The sequence below is a fragment of the Echeneis naucrates genome, chromosome 16, assembly GCF_900963305.1.
Source record: "Echeneis naucrates chromosome 16, fEcheNa1.1, whole genome shotgun sequence".
In the NCBI taxonomy this organism is placed as follows: Eukaryota; Metazoa; Chordata; class Actinopteri; order Carangiformes; family Echeneidae; genus Echeneis; species Echeneis naucrates.
In genome coordinates this window covers 12736213-12757770 of record NC_042526.1, presented here as the reverse complement: position 1 = coordinate 12757770, position 21558 = coordinate 12736213, and the positions used below count along the sequence as shown (strand labels likewise).

The 21558-nt window shown below is 41.2% G+C and overlaps 1 protein-coding gene across 1 annotated transcript in view; it reads left to right on the top strand.

The window, feature by feature from the left end:
- Positions 1–413: 413 nt before the first annotated feature.
- Positions 414–21558, top strand: part of sema4ba (sema domain, immunoglobulin domain (Ig), transmembrane domain (TM) and short cytoplasmic domain, (semaphorin) 4Ba) — a 33322-nt gene continuing 12177 nt past the window's right edge. Inside the window, exons 1-2 of the mRNA XM_029523746.1 lie at positions 414–656; positions 16410–16831. Of these exons, the coding sequence (XP_029379606.1) occupies positions 16714–16831 (118 nt within the window). The 5' untranslated portion in view covers positions 414–656; positions 16410–16713. The remainder of the gene's footprint in view (positions 657–16409; positions 16832–21558) is intronic.

The window sequence follows — 21558 nt, the reverse complement described above, 5'->3', positions numbered from 1 at the left end:
AATGATTCGGAATGAGGTGGCACTCAGTCCTCAAAAGTGCCCAGTCAACAGTCTTATGACCAGAAATTCCAGAAAATCACAGGGCACATTGGATTACGAGTTGAAGCTAATTAGTTTCGGGGAAACAAGACCTGCTCTTCTCCTATAAAACTGTAAAACACTCCGTTAGCAATCCACAATATGCAAAAAGAAATAAACAATACTGGTATTTTAACATTTACATGAGCGGTGCTGGTGAAAAATGAGTAAAGTTCATGGTGTCGAAATGAACCCCGCTTCCACTCCCTTCCACTCCCTCGTCTCTCCCTTTCCACCCTCTCTCTCCCTCTCTGACAGTGTGTGAAGGGAGGAGCTCCAGTGTGTGGAGTAGCCAGAGGCAGGCTGTGGGACGACACTGTGTCAGATAGAGGGAGCGTTAGGACCTGTGGACTTGGAGCTGTCAGCTATTTGTGCGTTAAACTCTGTTGTTCGTATGGATTTTCTTCTGACACTTCCTGGAGGAGTTATCAGTCTGTCTGTGTCACCTCAAGGAAACCTTTTTTAGAACCAAAGGACGTTTCTGTGTCACAGCAGAGCGGAACAGAGCGCAAGTACTGCTCCTGCAGAGATTATATCCTTGTGTTCATTAACTGTGTGGTGCTTCATGAATCATTGATGTGAGTACGCTGCAGTTCTGGTTACCTATTGAAATGATACCAGGATAACCTGTCATTTTCTACTTAGAGAAGTACAAACGTTTGATGAATGAGCCTGTGTTGAGGTTGTTGTTAGTTTCTCTATTTTAAAGGGAAAAGTGGGTGTGAGCTGACACGAAACAGCCCTCCTTCCTCCCAGTAGGTCTTTATCGCAAGGTGATAGCTTGGCAAGGGGGTCATTAAAGATCCAGTCTGAGTGCAAGCACATGTTTGTGTGTGTGTGCGTGTTCGTCTTGAGTTTGTCTTTGTGGGTCATTGCGCATGTGTAGGAGTTACCCTTGCATTATGAGATGGTGGACTCATTTCTGTGGAAACACAGTTATTTACCTGGGTGTGTTTGTATTCTAAGGTTCGCTGGCTTGTACGTGAAAAAAAAAAAAAAAAAAACGGTTGATGACTCTTCCTGCTGAAAAACAACTCATCAGCAGGGAGCCTGTGACTGGAAGTGGGGCCTCTTTTCCACTGATAGGAGTTAGGGCAGATAGGGCAGACAGTGCACACACATCCTCACACGGTCTGCAAACTTTGTGTGAACTCAGAGGAGTTTGGAAAAAGCTGACAAGCAAGAACCCACATATAAGCATCTACACAAAGTCTTAATTGTATCAGTTTGCTTGGCTGTGACAGTTGAGATCCAGCCAGGTCAAATAGTTGAGGTATTTTTGTGTTATGACACAGGTTAGGGGTTGATGTGATTGCTGGCTGCAACACAGAAGCATCAGGTGCTATTGTGTGAAACTCTGATCTCTCACCCACATGCTGCTGGCAGCACAATGAAAACTAATGCCAAATGGCCAGATGTGGGTGGTGGTTAATAAAAGGAACCAGAAATGGAAATGATTCTTGAAAGTCAAAGTGGAGTTCCACCTAGATTTTTATTTAATCTTCATCTTCACTTTTGAATGCGAAGCAGGAAGTAAAAGCTGTATTATTTACATTTTTTAATAATTAAATATCGTTTCTGACGTTTTTTAATACGTGAAAAAAACCCTTGAATTGAATCTAGTCCTGCTCTTTAATGAAAAAACTACAAATGAATACTAAAATATTGCTAATTTCAAATGATTTATCTCTTTATGTCTTTCTCTTCCGGTGAAGTTCATTCTCAAAGTGTGCAGAAGAGGTTTTCAAGTTTGCGCTCTACAGCTGCGGAAATTATCACAACTGGCCTTCAGATTAGTTGTGACCTAACAAACTAATGCTTATCTGTACACAACTTGAACTCAGATTTAATGTAAGCAAATAAAACTTTGTCTCTTCAGCTGATTAATATGAAAACAGCCTCTCAGTGTGAAACTCTATGAATAATACAATTATGCACAGTGAAGGTCAAGCAAGTAAAGTATCGATAAGCAAAACAAATTTTGGAGCACAGGGGGACTCCAACTCTCTTGTGTCCTCTCGGCTTCTCAAGAGAAATAGCAATGTTACTGCCATCTTCTATGGTCTCAGGACAGCTTGATTTCCCTCTCAAAAGCCAGTCCATCTGAGTCTGTCCAGTGTGTACCAACAAGGCAGCTGGGCACGAGAGATAACCCTCCCAAACCCGAATGGTCAACAAACACCCAGCAGTACTGGCATAAATGGGCGCTTTCATGAATTTTTGAGACTGGTTGCTTATTCCACAAGAAGGTGGAATATAATCAGCTGTGCTATCTCATTTGTGACAGAGAGTTTTTGTTGTGTATGGAGATTTATCCGTCTGCCGTAGGAGAAGAGACTGTCTGTACTGACCTTGGTCTGTTGTTTTCTTTTGGTTTGATCCACAAAGAAAACAGCTGGCAGTAGCATTCTGGATACCAACAGCCTTGACAATGAACTGACTGTATGATGCTGTCAGAAGGGCCTTGTTGGTATAGCTCGGTGCCTGTTATATCAATACCTCGAATGCAGACCTCTAAACCAAATATATATATTTTAGAACATTGCGATGGTTTCTTGCAGTGAAAGCCTGAATATGACTGTTGCCGTCTGACTTGCACGCTGTGTGTTCCCATGCAGCTTGAACATGTATTTGATGCAGGGCTGTTCTACATTAAGTCTGTTGAAAGGAACATAATCTAAAGGATAAAATTATGCCTCTGTGTCGTGCAGCTCAAAGCAGAGTGCAACCTGTTGCGCATTAGTAAATCTGTTCAGAGGAGTGAAGACAAAGAAGAAATAAATAACACTGTTTTATCACAGCTTCATCTCCAATGCTGCCCCCATATGCACATGTTTCCATTTTGTCAGCATATCCCAAGGGCATTTTCTCAGCATCGGGCTACTCTGACGCGTCTCCTTCTGTTTATGTAGTTGGGTTGGCTGTGTCGCTGTCATCGTGTGTTTGAGGGAGAGAGATTTTCCCTTTAGATTTTCTCCTAATGCGCTGTTTTCCCCTCACCATGGTTTGGTTTCACAAATTTCACAAAATTCACACCAAGATTCAGCTGCATGCACTTACAAGCCGAAACGCACGGCTCTGAATTAGATCACAGTTTGGACTGTGTGGTTGTTTCTTTTTCGTGAAATTCCGAGTTTGTTTTTAAGCCTCCCTTCCTCATACCATAATATTCATTCAGTTTTCAAACTTATGTTTACAGTAGCACAAAATAGACGTTTGGATGAAACAGCTATTGTCACTTTGAATTTGAGGATCTGTCCTGAGTTACACTGGAAATAGTGTTTATGTTTCTTTGACCAAATATTATCACCACTAAGTTTTGTCTCGGGGCTTTCAAGCATAAAACATTATCTTCATCAGAACATGAAGTTTGCCAAGATGTCCTGGAATCCCAGATAATTTTTCCTTTTCAAATAACTTTCAGTAACTTTCAGTTTTGTTTTGTTTTTGTTTTCTTACCTTGAAAGCTAAGATTCAGTGATCATTTGGAAAAAGTAGTTGACCACAAAGTCCATTTAGTTATTTAATCACATTGCATTATCCTCAGGTCAGATGATGTGATCTTACTCATTTCAGGAAACCTGCTTGTGCTGCATAAATGTGTGAGAAAAGGCTTAATAGCAGAGGAACAGGAGGGGTGAGGTCTGCAGTGGTCAGCCACTTGTAACCTAAAGGTTAAACACTGGCCTTCAGGGAGTCCTGTTACTGTGTACTCACTGATGGGAACTCTGCAAACATGCATTCTGAGAGCACAGCGGGATCCTCTGTTTATTCCCACTCCAGCACCGTGCCACGATGTGGGAAATGACTGTGAACGTGGAACATGGCCAGATCCCTGTATTTGCTGTTGTATCTTAGAGGTCCACACAGCTGCTTTTTAACCCGTATGAAGCATGTATCAACAACAAACGTCACGAGTGTATGAAGGGCCTTGCCTTGTTCTACCAGGGCATTATTTTAACTCGACACAAATCTGTGAAAATGCTTTGCAAGGCCACGTGGATTATGTTTACACATATGCCAGTGCTTCTTATGTGCTGGTGTGAGAATCGTCTTGTGTGCTTTTCTGGGTGTGTTTCCACCTCCCTTCACCATACACCTGTTTCTCTTGCATGTTACGTGTTCAATAATACATTTCTATTTTGATCCTCAAATACATCTAAGATAACATCTGAGCTGAGAGAAGTCTTTAAGGTTGTACGTCTACAAATCACACATCAGGTTTTTGTTAGCGGTCAGATGCTTTTGTGCTCCTGACGTGAGTATGAGAGTTGGCCAGATTAATGGGATCACACTTCAATCAAACCTTGTTTAGCTGTCTGTTCGTCCCCCCTCGCTGTGATTTGATATCTCAGAGTGTTCTAGGTTGTGCCCTTTACTTTGGTAATGGTGCTGTTGACCCCTTCAGACATTCCTGCTGTAACTTGCAAGCCTCTAATTACTTCACTGTAAACAAGCTGTACCTTCTTTTGATATTAATACTCATTGCTGGTTATTACTAAGAGGTAGCGTGCAGTATGATATTTCTGCTTGCGGTTGGCTCAGCTGATTTATTTATGATACACATCAGTGGTCCAAATCTTTTCAGTCTTCCGACTGGTTATTCTTCTCTAACTTTGAATGACAGCGGTGTTTTTCAGTCACTCATCCTCTTTGAAAGTTATGAATGGGAAATTTGCAAAGGGTGACAGGGAGGGGAATCGGTGCTGTGTTTCGTCATTTCATGCTCTGCTAAAAACCATAAACACTGCAATGGGGGGTGGGGGTGGGGGTGGGGCTGGAGGTGAGCTACAACCCTGACTTAACTGGTCTGGAAGTATGTAATGCAGCCTGCTGTGTTTTCTGCTTCGTGTGTGATGGAGTCCAGTGCTGGAATGTGATGCACTTGGCTTTGGGGCACAGGGGTCAGTGTTGGAAACTCCCTCTGCCCTACGTCTTTCTGATGTTGGGGGGGGGCTCTGTCCAGATATTTTTGGACGCAGCCCACTCTCTCACTCAAACTACTTTCTGAAATCAAAAATCTGATAGGTAAACCTACTTCAAACTGCAATTGGCCGGTTGAGCTGAATTAAGAAAGTAAGCAAGATTTTGTAGCATGCTTATTTGCAATGACAACAATAACTGAACCAAACTAAAAGCTAAATCCATATTTGATTATTTCTCCCTGGCTTTTCTTGATATCCACACAGCTGTTTACATTCCTTTCGATGTGTGCAAACATCATGGATATGTGTACAGTAGTGGCAAAATGATACTGTTTTCTTTTTAAAATGCTGTACAGACAGATGCCTTTTTTGACATTGTAACATAATCTGTTTCCCTCAGTGTGTTATGCCTCTAGTCCAAGAGATGGAAATAGAGATAGAGGGTTAAATGGAACAGAGACCACAGGACATCAGCAGACTAAAAGCTTCCTGTGGCAGAACAGAGTGTAAGCCAGACCTGGCAGACAGGCTGGCAGGGCAGATGTTTTCGGTGAGAGGCACAGTAGATAGCACCATCTGAATAATTCATCAGATTGGATTGAAGATGTGATATATAAAGACACTGCACATAAGCCATCTTATGGCCTTTTTCAGCGCTTTTTGTCCAGCGTGAGGGACTGCAGGGCTCAGATCCCCTGCATTCCTGCTTTCTCTCTGGCAGTTATCCACCGGAGTCTGGGCAGTGGAGGAGACAGTTATAGATGTGCTGGCTCTGGGTCCAGCAAGGCCTTCAGACATCTGGAGGGGATGAAGCTGTTCAGCATGCAGGTGCAGTTTAAGCTCACAGGAACTCACACGGTTGATGTATTTTTCTCCCCCGATATGACCATTTATTTATTTATTTATTTATTTTTATTATTTTTTTTAGCCATGGTCAGTGCTTTTTACTCGGGTGACAATCAGTAAATGTCTCCCGGTAATACAAATGCATGCTATCTTGTCCACTTCGAGAAGGATCTGTGCTGTGTCTCACATAGTGGGAAGATTCTCAGCCTTTCCAGTCAGGGTTATCCAAGAAGGGCTGAAGCCAGAGTAACTGTGCTTAATTGTTTTTTGTGTTTAATCAGCCTTTGGCCAGCCAAGAGGCTATTTCAGAATAACTTTGGAAATACCCAGAAGTTTTCCTTTCCAGTAAAACTCCAGATTTCTTCCACATTTCTTGCCAAGACACTACACTTTTCTGACTAATTTCTGAATAAATACTACGAAAGCTTACTTTGTTAAACGCAGCGTATTTATATTTTTTGCCAATGAAGAGAAATATATTCTGCTCTGGATTCCTGCAGGTGAGGTTGTCTGCTTTCCCTTGCGTTGAGTCTGTAATAGGGGCAAAACAGAAACCCTGTTTATTCTGTTCCTGCTCATGGATCAAATCATTGACCTTAGAACTTATAGTTTATAAATAATGCGATGAATCACTTAGTAACGTCACAGCACACAGGAAGCAGAGCAGCCTCTTGTACTTCTCAAGCAGAGAAGATGATTGGTAACATAAAAATTTTGTGTTTTGTTTAACCACTTAATCTTATTTTAACTGGATGTTACAGACCATAAATTGGACATTATCTTGTTTACAAGAAAATATGTCTCATGTTTTTGATAACAGGCTTTTTCTTTTTTTCTTTTTTTTTCATTTGGTTGTTTTTTTATCTTTGCCAGCAACTAGATGATTAAGTCAAAGAGTTGACTTCTCATTGTCTGTAGTATTTCATAATGAATTAATCACATCATTGTCTGGGTGGTTGCAACATCGCTGACCAGCCCTCATGACTGTTCTGTCTTGGGAAGAAAGAGTTGTGAAGATGTCTCAGGACATGATATCTTTGGGAAGAGGCTCACCTTTCTAGTAACAGCTCATTTCACCTCCATCTCTCCATGACATCAGCTCCCTCCTACACGCATCCAGCTGTGGGGCCGTGGTGCTGTATGAACGTGTCAGGACTTTCATCTTAGACGTGCTCCAGTATGCGTTTGTACCACAAACAAAGAGGCGCATGAAATTTAAGGGTCCCATCTGAGTTAAAAAGGCCACTCTCTTTTAACTCGCTGATGGGAACAATTTGGCTTGAAATGTGATTTAGGCTTGCTAAATTGTTGTTCTTTGTTATTATTAACTTTTTTTTTTTTTTTAGAATAGACTCATTTATGCCATTTGCACTGTGATTAACAAATCACGTGATATAATATGTCTGCCTGTATACCTGTAGCCAAGAACACTGAACTCTGTCATCTGATAGGTTGCTAATCCCCTTATTATGCTTGTCTGACTAAATAAAGCAGTCACTTAGCCATTAAATCATCTACTCCTGGGTTCAGCGTGGGCCCCATAATTTCGCTGTGTGTTCGGCTGGTTACAGTGAGACTGAAAGGGGAAAGGGGCTTGGGGAAAATGTGAGGCATAAACATTAAATTAGAGCTAAACAGAGCAGCACTAGCTGGAAAAAATCGCCTTTGAGTGACTGCATTAGCATGGTCTGCAGGGCGATACTCTTGAGTGACAAGAGCTCATCTCCTCCATACAGCTGACCAAACCGGTTGCCCTCATAGGTCAAATCTGGTCGTCTAGGATGTTTAATGTCAATGATTGGAATTTACCCCAAATATCATGGTGCTAAAGGATTCACAAGATGGCTTGCATGGCTGGGATACCAAGGCCTAAGCGATTCTTGAGGACTTGGAACGAGGAATGTGAAGCCTATTATTGATCTTTACTAAGTGAGGTCACGGCAAGTGGGGGGCAGCTGCTCTGCTCTCAGACCCCACATAAAGAGGACAGCCTTCCCCCTCAAAGATATTTTAATGCGTTCAATCCGCTAAATAAAGAGGTCAAATAGGGAGGATTTCACTTGACTGGTGCGTGATATCAAAGCTGTGGCCAGAGATGAAAAGTAGATACACCTATGCAACCACACACGTAACAAAACGAATGTCGGGAACATCTTTGTTGCCTCAGGACCAATTGTTTACTGTTTGTATCTCTTGAATTTGAGGGTATCAGACAGCTGATCTTTGCATTCTTAAGTCTCCAAATTCCTTCAAAGCATTCACATACCAACTGCATCCATCCAAAGATCTTAGATCCTGCCGAATTCGTGAAAGGTGACTCCTCCACAGTCAACAGCATTGCAGATTTGATGACTTGAATTAAAGTTTTCTGTAATCATCAAACTGATAATTTGTTCATAATTACGAATAAAACATGTGCTAAAAATTTCACTCTGCTCCCTTTAGTATGCATTCCTCAACCTAGAACATCATAAATAAAGGGTCACTTAGCACACAGCTGGATTAGCCTTTAACCAGATCTCACAGGGGTTATTTCAAATTGGCTGGTGAGTGAACATGAACCTGATTACACCACCTCAGATGAATGCAGGACTCCCTGGGCTCTCATTGAACTTTAAGATTAAACAACATGACCGCTGCTCTGGTAATGTCAATTTATGTCCTTAATTATCTGCTGAAATCGCAATTTATAGCTTTGTGTTTCATTTGCACACTTGACACTTTGTTGAATTATCCATTCACAAGGTCTGAGTGGTTTCAAGAGTGAGTAAAATACATCATCAACATCTTGTTAACCATAGTTCTTCCCATGGTAGGATCCCTTTAACTCAAGGAATTTTAACTGTTGTTTTCCTGAGGTTTAGTGACACTATCCAAGATTCCTAACTGCAGAAACTATGCTCTTTTTAAACAATTATTGAATGGAAATTTGTTGCGTTAGTTGAAAATTAGTTTGACTGAAAATAAGACTTTGTCAAGTTCCTAGTGAAGAAGGTACGAAGCTCGCTCTCTGTATAGAAAGCAATAAATTTTATGAGCCTGACCGTGAGAAACGTAGAACATCTTGGGGGTTATGACGTTTCGGTGACTCAGAAACTCTAAAGATGTCTTGAAGGTGGATTTGGGGTATTCGTCGTTATGACCATGTGGAGAAGTGGACCTTCTGAGCCTTTTATCGGACTCACACAGTGATGGATGTGTTCGATTCTTTGCCCAATGACCTACAACCTCGGCTTCTGCCTAAGCCTCTAAGCTACTGGAATGCGTGCAGCTTCGTGCTGCAGACATCAAGAGAGAACTGCTACGCCGCTTTGTTCGCGGCCTTTCATGGATGACACACCAGCCTAATCAATTTCAAGGAGGATAAATATTTCAGTGCACTGTTGGCGATTCAATGGTCCACAAATTTTACAGGTGCAGCAAATATTAATGCAGCACGTTTTCTTGCGTTCAGTCAAATTGCCCACAAGATCTAGTTTTAGTCAGAATACTCCATTAGGCTGTTGGAGCTCTGCAACCTTGTCTCAAAGATTCTTTCAGCAAAGTCTAGTTCAGTGTAGTTGTTGTTATCATTAAGTTTTGTTGTTGTTGTTGTTGTATTTATTCAAATGTAAAATTCTGGCAAAATCTTAGCTGGTGTTTATGCAATGATTAATTTCAGTTTTGCACCTTCAGTGATTGTTCTTTTAAGCAAATTCAATTATGCTTAAATGATTCTAGTGTTTAATATTTACCTTTCAACTTTCATATTTGCATTTAAACAGCAATCTCGGTGTGCTATCGGTTTATCATAGACTTATCTGTTTTAACAAATTAAGCTTCTGAAGGTAAACAAGGACAGGCTAGATAGAGGAACTGAAATCAATGCGGTGTTATCAGCCCTTGCCCTATCAGGGTCAATATATCACTCCTGTAAGTGCAGACAGTAATATATGGCAAACAAGTGTAGACATCATCTAGAATGGGAGTGAGTGTTTCAACAGGCCTGACCTACTTACTGCAGCCAGAGCTGAAACTGCTCCTTACCTGTGTCTGGCAGACGCCATCTCCCCTCATAAAAACACAGGCCTCGATATGTAAAACAGTGCAGCAGACAATATTATACTGTATATTTTTATTCTTCTCATAAACCCGTCCTTGACAAATTTTCTGCTTATGCTGGGGTGTGCTGCATATGGTCAGACTTTCTTTGGCTGGACTTGACTGTTACACAAGCTATTATCAAGTGACGACTGTATGTGACACCAAAGTTTCCACTGATGGCACATACTGTCTTAAAACCACAAAGGATCAGTGCACTGGGATTATACCCACTTAAATTGAGGAGCAGTACTGAGTCAGGTCAGGCCATATGTGAGTGCTGGTTACCAGAGTTTGCAGAGGTTTCAGTCACTTGATAACTTAGTATCAACCCAACTTTACAAAAGGAGTGAACTGACCATCCACTCTTAAAGCAGTAGCGCCACGTGTGGAGCAGGAACGAGAAGGAAAGACATTTCCAGATTGTCATATTATTGTGAGGCTTCATATGTGCAGCTCATCACTCCCCATGGTGGATGTAATATTAGTTTTCCGTACGAGACGCTGACACTGGAAAACCCACAAAAATGTCACCCTCATTTTGCGTCTGGATTATCGTGACAGCAGCAGAGTGGTGGCTGATTTGAACTTTCCAGCAGCAGTGAGGTGATGAGACTGTGGCTTAATGCGGATCAATTTAAAGGTGAGATTCAGATACACATGATGCCGACTATTTTTGCGCGTACTTGGAAGGGGATGAGAAAAATAAATACATATGCTAATGCCCAAACTGTGTTTCTGCAAGAAGAAGGTGGAACCACAAACCCAGAACTTAAGCTTAGTTATCAGTGAAATATTGTTTGTAAATAGAAAACCAAAAGGAGATTCGAGCACTAGCATTTCCAACAAAGGGCTTGTGTTCAAAATTTAATAAGCAATGTTTATCCTAGTATAAATATTTATTATAGTTGAAACAACAGCATAAACAATTGTGGTGTAAACAGCAGCAGTGTCCTCTTTTATCAGGACGCCCAGTACTGTGCAGCTGAAAAAAAAAAACAAAAAAAACAAACCCAAAACAAAGTCTTTCCTGAGGCGTCGATGCAGTTTGGGTTCGTCAGCATCAAAATCATTTCAACTTCTGTCCACTGAATTTGTAAAATATCTGGACAGTTTATTGTGCTAAGAGAAACCAGGTGAATAGACTGAGCGTTTAGAAAGCCCAAGAAGACATGGAGATAAAGAAGAGGAGCCACGTCATCGAGGGCTTTCTAGTGTTTGCAATGACTAATTTCGTGTAAAAATCGGTGGCTAATATGATGTCTGAGTGGTGCAGCCAATTATACAACTCAGTACTCTCAAAGATGTAGGCGTTTCCTTCCTCGGCAGAGGGTGTGTGACAGCACTAGAAAAAGAAATAGGCCATGTCTGCAAGATCAACAGGGCAGGCTCCTTCTGAAAAGTGGATCAGCTTCCAGTGGATTGGTGAAAACCGAAGAGACCGTAGGGGTAAAATACACACTTCTACCAACTTTTGCACAATCCTTCAGTATTTAGCAAGTCTGAGGGTTGCAACACATGAATAGTTTTAATCCAGGTTTATGCCTTCTCTGATGTGTTGTGACAGGGAGATTTGGTGCCGGGAAATAAAGGGCATTGTGCCAAAAGAGGCAATGACTCTCCAGAAAAAAAAAAAGTGAAAATCTCACTGAAACCAGTATTTGCCTGGTGAGATTAGTTACTCCCAGATGATCTCCATCTGCATTAGTATTAATGTATAGATTAGAGTTTGATGGGGAGACCAGCAGTGGAATGAATGGAAAATGTCTCCTTGCCCTTTCATTTGCTTGACGTCTTTTCTTTTCCACCTTCAGTATAATAATGCAGCTCTGTCTGTCGCAGCCCCTGCTGCTCTTCTTTCACCCACTTCAGTCCTGATATCGATAGCAGGCCCGGTGACAGACCTAACCCTGCTACTTTACATTTCATCAGCAAGCTGCTTCTGCTGGCTCCACATCTGTTATGGAAATTTGCACAGAGGGGAAATAGAATGAAATGGAATATCATTCTGAATATTTTCACTTTTGAGACAGGGTTGATTTAGGCTCCTGTAGAGGCTTCAAAGACAGAGGTGATGAAATATACTCATCCACTTTCACTGCGATATATTACCATAATCTATCAATACAATTTTTAATGCAAGTTCCAAATTTGGGGTTTTTTAGGAAGTGATAAAATTCAGCACCTCTGACCGTGTCACAAACCCTCAGAGGAGAAGCAAGCTTGATGAATTTAACTCCCCTGAACCTTCGGTTCAAAATGTCGCCTATCTCTGTTCAATAGTTTAATAATATTTTAATTAGGTAATTTGGAATAGCATATGGTCCTAATTACTGCTGTATAGTTCATTCAGGATGAATGAGCCATTAATTACTCTTAGCTAGGTCTGGGGATTGGACTAAAACTGGGTCGGCTAAGAACAGGAGAGTGTTTCTTCAGACTCCACAGTCGCCTAATCAGAACTCAGGCTTCCGAATTTTCATTCACCGGGGAACAGGACTGGGTGCACCAGCTATCAAGAAACTCATTCCCAAGTTTGTGCATGAAGCCCTTTGAAAGTTAACTACTAGCCTCTTTCAAACATATGTTTTACTGAAGGAAGGCGCGTCATTACAGCATGCGACACATTTATTTTATTTCAATATGCAGACATGGAAGAATCTGCATTTCAAAGTTAGTGGCCGTGCTTGTCTTGTGTGGGTATTGTTGTGATCGAAGGCATGCTCTTTTTGTGAAATGGAGCAAAGTTTTTTCTCTTTTCTCTTTAACAGGAACCAATTATTTACACAGTGTAATAGAACCAGTGGGAGACTACTTTGTCTTGAAAGTCCTTATGTGAGCGCAAGAGCGAGAGCGTGACATGTGAGCTTTGGGATGGAAGTATTGTCATGTCTTGCTCATAGATAGGTATTTTTATATCTGGATGAATAGTTAAACTAAAATAAACTAAAAGTAGGCAGCAGGACGGGTGCAGAACTGTGTCAAGACCGCACACCCACACTGCTCGGACTGTGAATCAGCCCCACTCTATCCACATGTGCACGTGGGCTCCTCCAATAAAGCCTCTCCTGACAGATAATATCCTCCACATCTGAGAGCCCTACCGGGGCGTGGAGGTGCTGAAGGGGCAGGAGGGGAAGTGCTGCCACAGGTTGAAGGCCACCTCTGGAAGCACGAGACCTGGGTTTTCCTGAGCTTGGCATATGTGGCCAACGTGTATTTGTGTGTGTGTGTGTGTGTGTCCAGGTGGCTGTGTAAGATGACAGCCATGCCAAGAGGTCGTATTTATCATTCAACACTTTTCCAGTCAACAGGCTGTGTGTGGAACGTGAGGAGCCTTGACCCTCTCCTACTCTACTCATATGGCAAATGCTAATAGCGGTGCCACCTGTTTCAGCAGAATGCACATTGCTGCTATTTATAATACTCACTGAGTCTTATAAGTAGTGCTGTCATTGGTCATTCAGTGATATATAGTGATAGTTTTAGCTGAGTTACAGGAAGTGACTGCTCAAGAGTTCTGGGAAGATTCCTGTTTGTATGAATATAAAAACCTGTATCCTATCTTCTTTTTGGACATCCTCTTCTGTGAAGCATATTGATGGGCGATGTCAAAAGGAAAAGCCTGGAATTTTTCATGAGAACATTTTACATGGCAAATCCCAGTTTGTGTTTCATTTTGAAAATACTGCATATAGCCTCAGTTTCCCTTTGACAGGAGTTTCATTCCTCAATGCAACCATGTTAGTGACGCAACTCTTGTCTTTTGGAGGATTTACTCCATTCCCAGCACAGCCTCTTACTGCTTCATTTAATGGTCACTTCCCCTCCTTGTAAATATTTCCACTGCTTCGACTATAAAAACAATTGTGATGGGGTTCAGATAGTCAGAACTCTTATTTTGGCTTTGCACTTGAGATGGACAGAACATTGCGGGGACAGGTTGTACCAGCCTTTCCAAATCCCAGCTTTGCCTCCCTTCTTATTTTCTTAAAGTCTCTCTTAACTCTTACTGTCCAAATGTTGTGTTATGGCTGTGAGGAATCTGCCCAGCGCAATGCTTCTTAGGCCCCGCGCAGGCAGCTCTCATCCTCTGATTGGTATCGGTTCGTGGAGATGGACATAACCTGATAAAAAGCAGATGTTGCTCAAGAGGCCCACCTCTGTACGCTTTTTAAAACGCACAAAGATGTTTCTTTGCTTTTCAGATGACAATGCTTGACAATGTTTATTCTACCATAAAGAATCTGGCAAACATTTAAGGTAGCAAAGAGCAGTGGTAGTTAAGGAAATTAACCATGTGTATATGGTTAGTTGTAAACAGCACCACATTAAGTCAGTCATTTTATCAATGAAACTGTATATTATGTTCAAACTGGTGCATTATTCATTATAAATGATTAACGTAAAAAAAAAAATAAATAAATCATTGCATGTAGTAAATACAATCACTAATCTTATACCTAACTGTATCCTCCCACTAATAAAACAGAGCATATGCCTTTGATTGGAGCCTGTTTTATCATCTGTGCTCTTGTCTTATACAATAATAGCAATAATTATGTCGAACCGATTAGGCTCATGCTTTGCTGGAGGGCCTATAGAAATTAAGGGTAGAGAGTGAAGAGGAGCTCATAGACAGAGATGTGAGAGCATCATCCACAGGCAGAGCACACTATCACGTCTGTGTGGGGAGTGAAAGGGATGATTCAGTTTATGCATCATGCAGGAGAGAGCAGTGAAGTTCTGAGTTGCATATAGATTTCTGTGCTTTCAGAGGCGCCCTTGTTCTCTCAGTCATGCTGAGTCGAGCTCTCTTCTACATTCCTCAGTCAGATTCAGCTTGATGCATGCGGGACTTTTTTTTCCGACACACACACATGAGCTGAATTGATGTTAGTGCCACTGCTTGGTGGTCAAGTGTCGTCTCTGAATTGTTCCGCACAATGACACTAATGATGCTTATGGCCACCTTCATTGTCCAAGTTACAGCCTACTGATATCACGTAGGCGGCTGGGGGGTGGCATTGTCCAAAAGACTGGAGTTTCCAAAGCAAAAGCCTTCCATAGCCTCATTTGTTTTTGTCATTATGATCATTAAAAGTCACGATGCCTCTGCTGTAGGCCAAAGCGCCACAGCATCCAAACCCTCTTGATGATTTCGATTTTTTTACCTTTCTGATTGACATTATTTTTCAGATTTAAAAGACTTTTTTTTTAAATACCCTGTTTCACATTCAGAAGCAGGAGTTTATTTTTTCTTTGCCTCAGTCACGGTATCATACACTAAACTGACAAAGTTTGTCTGCGTGTATTTTTATTTTATTATTTTCCAAAATCAAGTTATATGTGTGTCTCTATAGAAATAGCCCTTTTGTGTCTTGCTCTCTGGCCTTTATCGTTGCCTCCTGCTCCTCGAAATGTCATCTTCCCAGCTCAGATTTGGAGATGTCTGTGTTTGCAGCAAACGTCAGACTGCTTATTGACTAAGAGTCAGGAGCCCCTTGATAGAAACCAGGAATAGCTTCACTCTCCACCTTTAGCTATTGATTGCTATACCTCACATGAAATTGAGCCTCCTGTCGGCTGCATTTAATGAGGAGCTCCCCTTTGGCAACAGTAGGGTTTGCAGTTGGAACTGGGATGTCTGTATTGAGTTTCCCCTCATGTCTCACTGAGTTCAGTTAACCAGCTCTGAATCGGCTTATAACTCCATTAAAGGTATGATATTTGTCTTGTGGCTTTGCTCTGATATCTTCCTCAGGATTGTTGCGTAAACTGTGGAGAAGCAGGTTAGCCTGTGTCAAATGGTAAAAATGGCAAAAAGTTAAACCCTGGCGATGTGTATTGAGCTGATGAGAGCTGAACAGCAGGCAAAATCACTTATGTCAATTTTCTTTGGTTTTAGATGCTTTTATCTCCATGAATTCCTCACTGTGAGCGAGCAGGACTAAAACCCTCTGTAACCTGAGCGGATCAAAACATTTCCACTGTCGTTCATTCTAATGTATACACACCATTTCTCACCACTCAGTAATAAAACAAAAGTTCACCGAGGTAACCTGTGACCAGAAACTCCTGTGATTCCTGTAATATGAGCTATTATTTGGGCGTCACACCTCGTCATTGCCTTTAAGCTTCAACAAACACATCCAAGACATTTCTGCTTTCTCTTCTCTTCCAAGCAATGCAGGATAGAGCAGGCACGTGCAATTCAGAAACGGAGATTATGGTTTTTGGAGTGCAGGGTTGTTTTTCAGTGGCTGGCATTATCAAATTAACCTGACATGAGCACTGTTCACAGACTCAATGATGTAGTATTCTGTTTACGATCCCCTCAGTAGCATCATTTTCTCTCTCAGCAGAAACTGAAAGCAAAACCATACAACCTCAGATCTGGAGTGTATAGTGAAAATGTTTGCTTTAATCCCACAGCGTCTTAATTCATTTGGCTGAGTGTTTTCTCTTTCATCCTTACAGGTCCGAGCTCTGACATTGCGGCGTTGTGCACGGATGGAGGTTGATCGGTGGAGGCTCGCTGTCTTAATCTGAGCTCACAGGTCATCGTTTCCAACCAGCCTCATCATCTACAGCCCAAAAGGAGTGCCCTGACTTCAGAGCAGTGTAAAGACCCTATTTTCAAGGATCCAAGGGCTGCCGTGAAAGAGAGAGAGAGAGAGAGAGAGTGAGAAAATAAACACCGGTTAAAAAAAGAAGCTCTTCATGAAGTCCCCAAAACCCTGAAAGGCAAATACTGCAAGTTGGCTGGCGGTACTGAGGAGGCATGTGGACAAAGAGTATGGCTTGGCTCTGTCTCCAAACCTACACTGTCCTGCTTGTTGGATGTTTTCATACAGCCATCACAGAAGATGACGTTACCCCGCGCCTCACCTTCTCCTACAGTAAGTTCTATCAACTTATTTGCTGTCGTGACTTTGCAGTAACTTCATTGCAGTGCACGGCTGTGCAATTCACTTTTCAGTAATGCAAATCCATTGGAAAAAAAAAAAAAAATTTAAATAAGTAAATAAACTACATTGCGTATATGTCCAGGGGAGGAGTGTAAGAGCTTAAAGGATTTAGATGCTGGGAATGCTGTTTGTTTTTACCACAATGATTTAAAATCCAACTTAATCTTTTGCGAATGACAGCTTGATCACCGTGTCCCTGTTGAGTTACCTACAGTACAGGTCAGACATCATGACAAAATGATCAGCCTTATTGTGATGCAACATACTGAAGAGAGTCTGAAATTGTTTCCCATAAGAGTTACTGCTATTATGTGAAATAAAACAACATAATATAATCAATGTATTTTTTTGTTTATGTTCGTGCAGAATATCATACAATCCTGCCATCTTAGAAAAACAACAGACACGGTCAAGCAGCATGCTCTGTTCATACGGCTGTATGATTTTATCACCAATTACTCCAATGGTGTAATTACATCATTACTTGAGATGGCATGTTGGTTTTAAACATTTATAGTGTTTTAATGTGTCCTTATGGAAACTTACCTGAAGGAAGAATTGTGAAATCAACTACAGCCTTTCGTGACGGGACAGCAGTTAATGAGTAATATCAGAGGAGATTGTATTGATAGATGACGCTTTATAATCTCACATAAACATGGATAAAATTTCCTTTGACAGGATGATTATAAGCAGGACAGACGTCTTGCCTGTTTGGGCTTGTCCCCTCTCTATACCAACAGGTAATATCTCTCACCTGCCAGCTTCAACAAAGCACAGAATCAGCCCTGCTGGAGCATTTCACAACAACACACATAATCAATCTCTCACTGAAAAGGACGCTTCGCACTTCGGTCTTTGTTGATGGAAAGATTTGCTTTTAGGACATGCAGCCAATGTTAAGTACCATAAAACATATTAAAGCTCCATATCAAAGGCCTGCTGTATATGCTTTGCATTCAGCATTGCTTGGTTATCGTTTCTATCTCTTTTAGTGGTTTTATCCAGAGCTCACCAGACCTAGCCTCAGTCATCTTGCTTGTTTTGTATTAGCATTTTTGTTGCTATAACTTTAGCCATGCTGATTATCTGACCTTCCCATGAGGGGTAACATAGTTTTAATGACATAAGTAGTTATGATCCCCCATAAAAATGAACAAGGGCTGATTTTATCAGGTGGTTCTGACCTGTCATTTATATGACTAAGGGCTCATAAAGATTTAAACTTTACTAACTGGCTCAATAGTCAGACAGGGGAAATCTAAAAGGACTGAAGATGATGCCGTTTGACAGACCAGTTGTGACACAGAGAAAAAAATCCAAGCTTCAACCAGCTGATGAAGGTTACCAAGGCCTAGTGATAGAGGTTGGCTTGCTGTGGCAACGTCAGTTCTGCTGCACTGACATTTCCAAGCCTTTTGCAGAAGATCTTGCTCACATTGTGTTTGCAGCATTAAAGCAGAATACAGGGCTGCCCCATCTAGATGCCAGATATCTTAACGGTTTGCATGCTGTAACCTCGTTGGTGTTGGTGGGCCAGACTCCGGTCTGGCTGCTTCTCATTTGGTTAAGTTCTTGCAGACCAACCTCCCCTCCTCTTCTCTCTTGCCTTCTCTGTGTTCCCTGGTCCCCGCCTCTGCCTTAATGAAGAGGGTAATCTGCCATGAATAATGAGTAGGGATTTGTATGTGTTATGGTGTGAACACTTGTCTGATTCTCATTATGTGCCTATCAGGATGGATCATGAGTTCAGGGAGTATGTTCTGCATCTGCTTTTCTCTCAGCTTTTGTTCCAGGCTTTAACGCAGACCATGCTGAACGGCTTAGCGTGTTGGAACACTATTTAAAGGCACACCTATAAGCCACTTACGTTGGCTGTATTTGCTCATTGATGCGTTCAGCCCCCTGTTAGACATCATGCATTTGGACATTTGTGCTTTAATTCTTCTTTTGGGGCCATGCCCACAGCCACAGTGACAGAAAAGCTTTTTTAATTATTTAAAAGCTGTCAGGTCTCAACCATCTGAGGCAGCTTTCCCTCAAGTAATTCAAAATGACAGTTGTGTCAAGTGAGATAACAGCTTCTCAATATGGTGCCACATAGCTGAACATCAGTTTCAGTACGAATGCTTAAACATGTTCCCTTATAATGACCGTTAGACTTATGTAGATGCGTCAGAGTTCACCGCTATGATAAGTTAAAAAGGAAACAAAATTATTCAATTTAATGTGTAATTTACATAATTAAAATCAGGTGTGTTACTTTGGAAAAAGCACTTAACCAATAAGTAAAAAGTATTCAATTATTTTGTAAAACAGGAAAACTTGAAACTGTTCATTGCTGTGATGCTGTATGTCACAGCTGTGTTATGGTTTCACTTCAAACAAGCTTTTTACTAAAATGCTAATCAAGTTAATGAACTCATTACTTTAATTGTATGTACATTATAGGTTACAAAAATGCTACAAAATGAAAAAGAACAGTAGATGACATTGTGCTGTTTGATAGATTTTACCACTGTCAGGTATGTTTGTTTGTTTTTGTTTTTGTTTTTTTCATTTCATTTTAAAGATACAGCAGTGACTCCAATATGTCGATTCTATGAGCCTGTAATGTGCACTGAATGATGCGCATGGCCGAGTTAGTTACAGTGATGTTTTTAATCCATCATGAAAAAGCAAATCATTGATCCTGTTAATGCTGATGTTTAAGACACCCTCTCCCTTCCGCCCGCCGGAGAGCTGGACATACATCAAACGCAGCAGACCCTGCGAAAATTCCCTTAATGCTTCACTTGTTCATTTTCAAGATGCTGCGAGGGCACAGTGACCGTGTCGCTGGCCCTGCTGTAAATGCACAGCACAGCTCCTGGCTGATATGAGGCGTACAATTAGAAACATGCCATGACCCCGTGTATGGCCTCTTTGTTCTCCATACTTACGCCCTGTTCACGCTGGATATAGGGGTCGTGGTGAGTTCCTGATGAAACAGCAGCTGGTTTACATTATAGCTGCTAATCAGAGGTCAGCTTTTCTTGCGCTCTCAACAGCAGATTGGCCGATCACCGTTTTTCATTGGAAAGGGACGTTTTAAAGTTGGGATATAGTCTCTTTTACAATCTACACGTTTAATAGATATAGAGAAAAGTATTTAAATGTTAACGGATTAGTTTCTATCCCCAGTAAAAGGCCCCATGAAAGCCTGTAAGTGCCCATTCCCGCTGTGTGATACTCATCTCTGCACTTTATAATGAATCTCCCAGTGAATTGACCCTCTTGGTCTGTTGTCTTGATGCTTCGGTCTCATCCTTCAGCTTCCTCAGGTCTACTCTCCCACACCATCACTCATTAGCAGCAGCTCTTAATAGCTAGTTTAAAGTTACTGGGGGTGATTCAGTTAGAGCTCCAGTATGGCCTGTTTTTTTTTTTTGTTTGTTTGTTTTTTTTTTTTTCCTGGAAGTCACCAGACAATTTGACAGTAGCGGTAGTTCTGACACTGGACCAGAGGGCCTCCTGTTGGCACTACATCTTCCTGTCACAGTGGGCATTGCTTTACACTCAAGAGGCTTTTAACCACTTGTTAAATCAATTTGATTTACAAGGGTTCATCTGTGCTATCCTGAGCAAAGTCCTTTATCCTGTATGGTTGGCAGATGAAGCCAAAAATTGTACCTGCCGTTAATTTGCTTGGCGAGAGCGGGCACTTCCTAATTACTACATAAGTATAATTTCTGGTTTCTTTATTTGAGCAGCAGAATTTAACAGCCAAGGTGGCCAAGTTGTTCTGACGATCCTCACTGTCTTTAACAAAAGAGATAAACTACATTACAGTTTTCCACCTTGAAATGAGGACTCTGATTTACTTGTCATGCTCTGGGGTTTCCCACTGACCCCGTCTGTCTAAAAGATGGTGTGGATTCTTTCCTGGAGGAGTAATGGTGGAGTCGAATCCACCTACCTGTAAGTCAAATAGTCTCTGCCTTACCTTCACTTGACTTGCAAAGGGGAAGAATTTATGCATAGTACATTGCATGTGAGATTTTTTTTTTTTTTATTCATCCTTCTCTGGTATAGCCTCTGTTAAAGTGCTGACTCAGCCAAGATGATGGCATTTAAACTGTGCTATCGGCTGATTGGTCAGACACTCCTGTTCTGTTGCATCCTCATCTTTGTATGAAATCTTATGAACAAAAACACAATTTTTAAATAACCATGACTGAATATCATTCACAGTAACTGGTAGCATTTCTGTTATTGTGTTTATTGTTCATTCAAAAGGTTACTCAAGTTTCTCTTTGATTTCTTTTCTCGATAACAATTTTGTACAGCCAATATAAAAGAATCCTTTTATAAAGAGCATTATAATTGTTTGTCAAGAAACACTTTAATCATGAAACAATTATCTCCTAATTCTCTGTTATTTCAAGGAAAAATATTTAACAGATTCAGATCGAGTTGCGAGGAGTTTGTAGCACAGTTCACTGTTCATTTGCCATTTGCACGATGTATTTGTCTGTATGTGTTGTGTCTTCTTGTATAGTTAAGTTCATGGCAGTAAATTGACAAGATCAGGTGCTTTAAATTAGATATGTAATCGTCTGATCTCCTGAACATACAGCTGTAGGAACTGATAGAGTCAGCCCTTCATAAGGGAGGGC